At 37.9% G+C, this 9,681-nt stretch overlaps 2 protein-coding genes across 4 annotated transcripts; both read left to right on the top strand.

The window, feature by feature from the left end:
- Positions 1 to 268: 268 nt before the first annotated feature.
- LOC112285499 (uncharacterized) lies at positions 269 to 3,893 on the top strand. Of its 3 annotated transcripts, XM_090252773.1 has the most exons (5): positions 441 to 577; positions 765 to 834; positions 1,360 to 1,414; positions 1,540 to 1,600; positions 1,956 to 3,893. In XM_090252773.1, the coding sequence occupies exon 5, from the start codon at positions 2,084 to 2,086 to the stop codon at positions 3,752 to 3,754; it is 1,671 nt and encodes a 556-aa protein (XP_090108899.1). In that variant the 5' UTR covers positions 441 to 577; positions 765 to 834; positions 1,360 to 1,414; positions 1,540 to 1,600; positions 1,956 to 2,083; the 3' UTR covers positions 3,755 to 3,893. The 3 variants fall into 3 exon arrangements, with proteins under 3 accessions (XP_090108898.1, XP_090108897.1, XP_090108899.1); XM_090252772.1 differs by lacking the exon at positions 1,360 to 1,414 and having other exon boundaries at positions 269 to 577; XM_090252771.1 differs by lacking the exon at positions 1,360 to 1,414 and having other exon boundaries at positions 269 to 577; positions 1,540 to 3,893.
- Positions 3,894 to 5,328: 1,435 nt separating this feature from the next.
- LOC112286132 (protein KTI12 homolog) lies at positions 5,329 to 8,459 on the top strand. Its single transcript, XM_090252770.1, has 9 exons — positions 5,329 to 6,084; positions 6,237 to 6,338; positions 6,528 to 6,623; positions 6,727 to 6,796; positions 6,923 to 7,008; positions 7,338 to 7,456; positions 7,579 to 7,629; positions 7,777 to 7,865; positions 8,109 to 8,459. The coding sequence occupies exons 1-9, from the start codon at positions 5,934 to 5,936 to the stop codon at positions 8,278 to 8,280; spliced, it is 936 nt and encodes a 311-aa protein (XP_090108896.1). The 5' UTR covers positions 5,329 to 5,933; the 3' UTR covers positions 8,281 to 8,459.
- The last annotated feature ends 1,222 nt before the right edge of the window (positions 8,460 to 9,681 follow it).

The raw sequence follows: 9,681 nt of genomic DNA, 5'->3' as shown, positions 1-9,681 counted from the left end.
CTCATAAGCTCTGACCACGCCGGCCATCCCACCATTGGGGAACGAAAGTCCGTGAGTTATCCATCCGCTAAGAACCACAGGCTGGAATCTTTCACGAATAGTCAAATGGCCGCATAATACCCGTTTCTGTTTCAATATCAACCATTGACAACGCTGTTGACGACACTTTTGATCAGAGGTACACTCAAGCCTCTGTTAGCGCACCCCTCAATTTCCGAGAACTGGTTACATGCATAGGCTTCAATATTTGAGACGAGTGTACTATCCATCACACATGACCACGATTGTCCTAATTCTTAAAATATACCCAGAATGTGCACACACGGAGTGTACGGAGTTTAGGGTGCAGTCAGATTAACTCACTTCAAACTTGAGAAGAGATCGCGAGAGTCAACCTAGACGAGCTCTGAGGTCCTCTATCGCTAAACCCCAGCGCAGTTGCAACTGTTGCACTTTCAACCTCAAGGATCAAGTTTGGCGTATAACTGAGCGATCGCCACAACTGAACATAGCACTTGAGAGGTGCATGTGGGCGAGTGGAATGATGAGTGGCTTCTATGCCTACCTGCCCTGCTAGGTTTGCCTATCACCGAGGGATTTGCCTTGGATCTGTATCTTGGTCACTCTTTTGTTGATTCTTGTAGAGCTTTTCACTTCACATTGAGAGTTTATTCTTTAACCTTTTGAAGTCATGCATAGGACAGAATGGACATTTTGACATTTTCCACGACCTAAGTTAATCGTGGTTATTCTTGAAATTGCAGAATTGCAACATGATATTCCGTGTATTAGAAGTAAGTGCGAAGTTTCGGTGATTACGGAGCACCTGTTCAGGTATATGATTTTAACAGATCTATACTTTTTGTAGTATAGTCTGAAATACACGATATCGCTCGCTTGCATTTGAAAACCCTTTGAAATCTCACCCTCTCACCGACTAGAAGAAGCCTCTTTAGGTGTTTGTTTTTTTGGTAACGCACGCTTTGGTTTGCTTGGTTGTGGTGCAGTCCATCACATCATGATCTTTGATTGGAAGAAAATGTTGTTACTTCAAACGTTGAAAAACCTTTGTCCTAGCCTCAAGACATGTGGGATTAAGTGTAACAAAGTTAGCGTTGTTGTGTGAGAGGCATGTGTAATTTTCGATAGGTAGCACAGATGAAGTCTGACGGAAGCCAGGTTATTAGATGTTAGTATCCTGCTGAATTGTGATGAGGCCTAGTAGCTGAGAATAGCTGGTACATTTGGGGTCTCACTTTGGACCAAATCGACAGAGTGACGTTTTGTGTAACCTAACCCTCGTTAATCTAATACTATGCAAACATCCATTTAAAAATTGACTGGTATGTTTTTACGCAGCTGAGAATATTTTGTACCGCAACTCCGTATTTGGCATTGCTTTCAGAGTGTCAGGGTTAGTATTTAACATGAATTCACTTCTGGATCTTTTTTTCGTTTTTTTAAGTTTATGATAATTCAGTTCTAAGGAGCGAAGGGCCTTCTTATAACATTTCTTGCTTGTATTTCAAAAAATTCTAGGGTCTCATCCTCTTCCAACTGGAATAATTGGAGGCTCTTGCCTTGGAGTTTTCCAAGTGAGGTATCTCTAAATCCTTTATCAAATTCTTATTGTGCAGGCATGTCCCTTAGATTCAACTTCTGATAAGATTGTGTGAAAAAGAGTGTGTATTGAGAATTCTTGCCCTTTCTCTCTTGCTACCTCTGCTTTTGTGAATTATGCACTAGATCCTTTTTTTGTACAAGTCTAATCCTTTAATCTAAGTCATTGCTGAAATTTATGTAGATATTGTCCAAAACATTTTCTGTGAAGCTCTAAATGTTCTCTACAAGTATCACAATTGGACTCAGAATTCATATGCACCTCATAATATTGTTGAGTTTTATTTATGGCAGTTGTAGATCTGATCATGTCTCAATTTCTCGCTGTTACACAGTTTGGCTGACGTTGTTGAAGGTATAAGTTTCCTTCTACAACATTCCCTGCAGTGGTTATAAATTGATCTGCATCACTGATACAGAGCAACATCGTTAGAACGCAGAACATTCTCTTCTACATAGGTTCATGGATAATCCCACGGTCCTTTACAGCAAATCAAGGAAGACCGTGGTAAACGGTGTGGATATTTGTAGGGGTGTAAAATACACCGCTATATCGCATACATGGTCAATGTGGGACAGTATCAGCAAGGATATCCTAGGTATCCAACAAGGCCCCTATTGTTCAAGACTGAATTTCAATGACATGTTAGATTTTGTGAACACGGAATGGGTGTGGATAGATACCTTGTGCATTTCACATAGTAACAAAGTGACCGAGATACCTCGCATGAGGAGCTATTACAAGAATGCCGAAGTGGTGCTCGTAGTGCTTGATACTAACAAGGGAGACTACGATTTAAGAGTTCTAGAGGTAACCGACTTGGAGTACAGGATGGGAAGTAGGGAACGGATGCATATTCTATCCAGCAGTCCAGAGAGATTAATCGAAGAATATGCGCTATCTGAAGAAGGAATCACGGTATACAATACTTTGTGCAAGATGTTTAAAGCAAAGTGGTTCAAGAGAGGGTGGACGTTGCAGGAGGTGTTGTTAGGAAAAGACATCATTATATGGAATGGCAGCACCTCTGTTAGCGTGACAAACGTTAGGAAATGCCTAGATTGCTTGGGCAGTGTCCTTCCTGATGCACTAAACGGCCTAAAGATGGATGATGACTATAGTGCGATGCAGAATATATTCAATATTGACAGCACTAATATATCCTTTGAAATAGTGTACCAATTAATGGATGGACGAGAGTGCACAATCGAGGAGGACTACGTCTACTGTATCTTGGGGCTTCTGGAAATTGATATCAAAATAGAGTATGGCATCGATCTACATGTGTGCAAACGGAGGCTCTTTACAAGAATGGTTCAAGAACAAAAAGCTGCGAGTGTATTTACGCACACTGGTATCGGTGTATTCCCACTCTACAGTAAGTACGGCACATCTTTTCAGCTTGATAATCCAAGGTCTGATCGGGTGGTTTACAGTCTATCGCGCAATGGGGTGAAGTTTGTAGGCTGTAGCGTGTACATCTATGAGGTTCTAATGGTATTCCCTACAGAGTTCCTCAAAAAGGACCCAAGAAGGAACTTGTGGGCAATAACGAAGGTGATGGGTGATAATCTATCTGGATACAAAGAATTGGTAAAAGCTATGTATTCCACCACAGGAGCAGACGACGATGAATTCGTAAACACCAAATCGCAGTGGTTTTTAGAGATGGCCAAACTATCTGCCACGACGACCGAGGCAGATTCATTTGATGATGTACCACTAAATTTTGATTGCATCGTCTTGCACTCGTTGCTCAATGGAGCTGAAACCCCTCTGGTATCTTGTGGCATAGTGCACAATTACATCTCTGTGTGCGCCTACATATTTACGTGTCTGGAGATTGTCCCTATGGATGGCAGTTGCCTGTTGCTGGCTCCAGGTATCATTGGTGAAGTCCGTGAGACAGGGATATTGTGTTCAGGGATGAACCTCTATAAAAGGAAGCAACAGAAAATAGGTGCAACACTGAACCTTAGGAAGGATAATTTGGGCAATATTGAACCTATTGCAAAATTGTCAGACGTGATTGTTACCAACAAGAAGCTTAAAAGACGTCACTCTTGTGAAGCAAGCCAATTAGATCAACCAGACAATTTATCTGGGATAGGCTTAGATAATCCCCAAGATTAATCCTTGATCGTTCCCATGTGCAAGCTATGGACGATTTTCATATTGCTAATTTAGGGAGGAGATTGTATTGATTTCTCAATTGGTCCAAATTATTGTAGATTCTTTGAGAAATTACAACCAATTTGAGAAATTAAAACAAAGTGGGAGCAGCAAATGATACACCAAGGAATAGTGAATTTGAGTAGTTAGGATTGGAGAATTTGTAAAGCTTTTTTTTGGAGAGCAAGGTGGGCATTGCATTAGCCATGAACTTAATAGCAAAGTGAAGATGAAGGTTCCTAATCAATTGAAGTCAGTTTGGAGAAGGTTGATGTAATGGACACAAATTGTGGTTGTATAATTGTGGAAAGGACATTGAAATTGAAAACATTAGTTGTCTCATCAATGTGATATTGATTGTTGGTTTCCTCTTTTATGTTATTTCTTGGCCTATGGACATCCAAAATTTGTGTCATGTAGAAGAAGCAACAAAACACACCAAGGACCTTTGTTACATGGATGCCATTACAAATTCAATATTATTCAACTGTGTGATGTTATTTTGCAGTGTATCTCTTGGTAGAAAGGTCCTTTCAATATATATATATATATATATATATTTTCCTGTCTCTGTAAACATCTTTAGTTGCATGATCAAGTTTGAATCTAAATATTGTACCTTGGATGAAGGTTCAATTTCTTATTAGATTTTGACACTATCAAGTATAAGAGCAATTAGTAGCTACATTCTAACTACCAAAACTCTTTATTGATAACTTTGTGCATTTTCAATGACAATGTTTGACATGTTTGAAGCATATGACTAGAAAATTGGATGACATCTATATAGTGCACCCACTAATTAAATAAGTTATGCAAAATGGATACAAAAGTTTTACTCACAAATCACATTTAATCCTAAACATGTATCTTAGAATCTTGGTTGGATTTATTTATTCATAGTTTGTTTCTCAAAAGTGAATAATAAAACTCAAGGATTGTAGTGGTACTATAATTTTATACAATCACCTACCTCAAATAGGCAAGGCTTGCTTTGCTTTTCATGTCCCTTGTATGTTGCCTACCTTAGTGAACATTTAAATTTTTGCTTTGAACTAACTGTTTGAAACTCTTAGTGACCATTTAATTATCATTAATATATATAGATAGCTCATTGTGGAAACAAAAAAAATTCTTCTCCAAGATGCACCTTGAAGTCTTTTTTATCAACACATTAAAAAATTAATAATAACTCAAGAAAAAAATAAAAAAATAAAAAATAGAGAATTTCTTTGAGGTTTTAATATCCAAGTGACCATTTTATAGTTCTCCATTGGTCACTCTCAGAAGTTATAGATCACATTGGGCAAAATCAGCTGATGATGTACATACAGGATGATCCAGAAAAACTGAAGATCACAATCGAATCACAGAAGGAGGGATAGGCTATGATTTGGATCATCCACGAAGAATGTGCAATACACATTCATCCAAGTATATGGATGGATGAATAACTTTATATGTCTCGCATATTTCATTCGATTAGGGTACAACTCCCTCTCTTCGCTACGCTCTGTGCTTCACGATGCTCTCTGTTTACGAGGGAGTTTTCTACATTGGAGTTTATGTTACTAACTTATCAGCAAATTTTTGCAACTAGGTTTTTTTTGTGGGGTGCCACTAAATCAATATACTAGATTTTTTCGATAGAGTAACACTAAGATTTGCGAAGTTTTTGCTGAGTTGTTTTGTCTAATAGGATATCGCAGTGAAGTGCCTCGTGATATCTGGGTTCTGGAGAGCAGAAACTTTCATGTGCTTAGGTGAGGGATTTTCGGTTTAATTTTTATTTAGTATCCAATTTTCCACGGAGCGTGTTGTGCCTAAATTCTGTTGGTCCATTTTCTGTCAATTTTGAAGTTCAAAGCCTGTCAATTACAACATCATAGAATCAGTTATTGCAGTCGTCACCTTTGAGAACCAGTATTATGGATAAGGCACTGCGGTCAGGTCGAGCTAGGGTCCAGGGATATAATCTGTGGAGGGAACAGAGACGATCTGATGATTCAATGCAGGTTTGAGATTTCCATTTGTTGTCGAATATTTTACGTCGCAAATTGTGATTTGTAAGGGTTTTCCTCCAAGGCATGTAGGAAAGTTTTTTTTTGTGTACTCAATTCCTTCCGAGGGGCATAGGAACATGGCGCTTGTTATCATCTGCGGACAACCATGCAGTGGAAAATCAACTGCTGCAGCATGTCTTATGAAAGAATTTGAGAAGACTAATAACATGCCAGTAGTTCTAATTGACGAGCCTTCGCTCAATTTGGATCGTAATAGTGCATATCAAGGTTTGCCTTTCCCAATCTACTAATTCTTTAAATGCCGTTTACCCCATGAAATACGGAAGAATTTCTAACCTTGAACACGTCTTCTAGGGGTTTCTAGCTTTGAACATATTTTGTGCCTCAAGCCCTTCCCTTAATTTTTGAGAATGGTGCAGATATGCCTCGAGAGAAGAACCTGCGCGGGATGTTGCGGTCTGCAGTTGACCGAGCTGTGTCAATAGACACTATTGTCATTGTAGACTCCCTTAATAATATCAAGGTATTTTGTTATGTCGGCCTTATTGCATCTCCCCTTCGATATCTCCAGGATAATTATCGCATTTCAGCAACGATTTCAATGGGCAGTGATTTTTGCAGCAGGGGTATGTTCGTTCGTGTTTACCGGAACTCAGAAGGACTGGTCATTTCTAAAGAAAATAATGGCTGTAAAATGCTTGAATTTGTGCAAGGATACAGATATGAATTGTGGTGCTTGGCCCGCGCAGCTGGGACGCATTACTGCGTGGTATTCCTCATCTTATTTGTGCACATCTTGACGATATGTGTTCCGTAGATGGTCGATCCTACATACCAAATCCGTATAGATGCTCAGGCTCTGCATGCTATCTTTCCTAAGTACTTGTTGGCCAGTTGCATATGTTGCAGATGAAGCACAATGCCGCGCATGGAACGAAGATAGACGATTAAAAGCGTTGCCCGCTTACGAAGATAAAATGTGAGCTTTCGGTACAGTTCCTACTCTGATGGTTGTTTTATTAAGTCAATTCTACATGTTTCGTAGCGTGTTTCTTCTCCTGCCTTCAGCATGACAATCATACCACGGGATGCGTTTGATTTGTAGATTTAATGACATGGTTAGAAGATTCGAAAGACCCGATGGAAAAAACCGATGGAATTCTCGTCTTTTTGAACTTCATCCCGGCAAAGGTTGCTCCTTTAATTCGCCATTTCAGTCAGCATGTGTCTGACCTGTGCTCTTTCATCTTCCACCGGTTCTGTCTAGCTAGTGGACAAATTACATACGCTTGAAACAGATTGAAAGTTTTGGATGTATCTTATGTTCGAGAGACTTTTCAATTCAGCGGGCAGTATTAGTTAGAAATTCAGTAGTGTGATTTAACACGATAACGGACTGCAGGTTCTCCCCTGTTCCAAAGTTGGGTGACGCCTGTGATGATAATGTTCTCAATTGGCAGTTTGCATTGATTCACATCTGATTTTTCGTCTCTTTGTCAATATATTGCACATGAGAATAGAAGATATTCACGAAGACTCTCAAGCTATTGTTGAAACTGTCAGCTTTCTTACTGGTAATAAAAATGTTGGGGGTAGTCGGAACCCTCAAAAGCTGCAACCCACTGTTGCCACACAGAATGTAAGTTACCTTGAACCCGAAACTCTTAACCTTGAATTTTAAACCTCGTTTGTCTTTCTAGTTTGGCATTTTTTTCCAATTTTATTTTCATTTTTGATTTGTATTCAATTTCAATTTTGCAGCCACGAACCTCGGAGACTAATTCGCTTTATGAACTAGATCGGGCTACACAGGTTTGAATGTTTGCTCTTTCACTTCACCCATTAATTTTAGTGAAGTGCAGGGTGTCCTATTTTTATTTACCCTTACCTAAAATTAGTCATGTGCTTTTTTGTTATTATGTGGTGAGGGTAACGCACTGTTTTATAAATATGTGTCAGGAAATTGTGTTAATTGTGGTGGATGCTCAAGCGCAAGGTGTTGGTGGTTTAGTGCGCAGTGTTAATCTGGGAGAAGGACTGCCTATCATATCCTTTAATGCTGCTTGGAATGCATTTACTTCTGTTTAGACATGCAACTAAGTTGTTCAAAGCACCTGCCTGTGACTCCCGACCTTTGCTTTGATTGCAAGTATTCTACCTTTGTCCTGTAAGGGTTTGGGTCGGTCCCCTAAACTTGAGTTCTAGGAATCTAGTTTTAAAAGTGTCCACAAGTATGTTGCTTACTTATTGCATGTTGTGTTTTTGTGGATCCTTGACCTTGTGCGACACATCAATCTACAGCGGAGTGTAGGCCTACCTGAGCTTCGTCGACTTCGTAGAACCTTCCTCAAATTGGCTGGGCAGTCAAGCCTGTCAGGACCTCCTCCACTATCAGTTACGAAAAGCGCCAAACGAATGTTTGCAGACTATTTGAATCGCGAGTTGTATGCAAATTTGTTGTAGTGCTCACGGCACAACTCTCCTCTAAGGCACAAGAAAGCGTATGCAACTTTTTAGCGACTTTCTAACTGTTGATTTAAATGAAAGTTCTTTAATGTCTTTTCTGATGGTTTTTAGTTGATTGAGATCACTTGGTATACAAATATGTATTTTAACCGTGTTAATAAAAATATTTTTTAATACTTGTTAAATATATTCAGATGAGTTTTTTTACAATTTGTAGGTTGATTTTATTCCCAAAAATATGTTTTAAATTTTATCACAACCAAAAAGAAAAAACCTTTGCATTAGTTGCTTTGCTTGCAAAAATTTAGAAAACAGAAGCCAGTTAATAAGAATTGGTTTGATGATATAATATAGTCTCATTTTAGTGTTAAATTTATAAAAGTCTTGCTGCAACAGTTATATCTAATATTTAGAGATTCAAAAGAACATGGATGTATTGAAATTCTAAATATGTACTGAATGTATAGGATATGGAACCACAGCCAATGGCAAGATTGTGCATATAGCAACAAAGTTGATCAATGGTGGTCAACTTGGTCCTGGTAAGTAACCTTTTGAAATTAGCAAATGCAGAATGTGGTTGTCTCCCACTTTTGGTTGCTAAGGCTTCTTGCAGCTTAATCTTGGTGCTTCTACAGCACGATACTCTAAGGAATTGTATCTCCGGCACTTACGATTAATAAGTAGAATAGGCATTTATTTACTTCTAATGATTGGATTTTGGTGCTTAGGGATTGTGACAAGGGAAGTGGCTACTGCGGCACTTCAAGCTCTTAGCACTGTGCATGCGTGTGGGCTGCTTTATGGGTATGTTGAAGCAAGTAGAGATTGTAAGAGTAATAAGAAGAAAAAGTTTTTTGTTTTACTGAATAAAATATTATTTAATATTATGAAGATTAAAGCATTTAGTAGCATTGAATAATACAAATTATAATGGAAAATCAGTAAAAAGAATAAATTTGCAAAAAATAACTTTTGAATAAGTATTAAAATGAAATTTAAAATGATTAAAGATTATAATCCTATTCAACTACTGGATAATTGTATTGCAAATATTCATTGCATTTGTTGATATTCATTTTATATATTAGATTTTGAATTGATATTGTATCTATGGTTGTTGCCATCACCTCAACGCTTTCAATTTCAATCATATTTTATAATTACCTAAATATATCATGTTGACATTGTTGTATGGCGTGATTTTCTATTTAGGAATATATTGGATATTTACTTGTAGAGAGTATAATTTTAACTTATTGACTAAGTTCAAATAAATAATTTATTCTTATTATACAAGATAAATAAATATAAAAAGATAAAAATATTTTAATAATAAAAACTTTTTATATTTAAGAAGGTTTGTATACAAGGTTTTTTAAAGCATCTAGAAATGTG

The sequence above is a fragment of the Physcomitrium patens genome, chromosome 8, assembly GCF_059467195.1.
Source record: "Physcomitrium patens ecotype Gransden chromosome 8, ASM5946719v1, whole genome shotgun sequence".
Classification (NCBI taxonomy): Eukaryota; Viridiplantae; Streptophyta; class Bryopsida; order Funariales; family Funariaceae; genus Physcomitrium; species Physcomitrium patens.
Note: the sequence above shows the minus strand (reverse complement) of the source record. Positions and strands in the feature narration are given on the sequence as shown.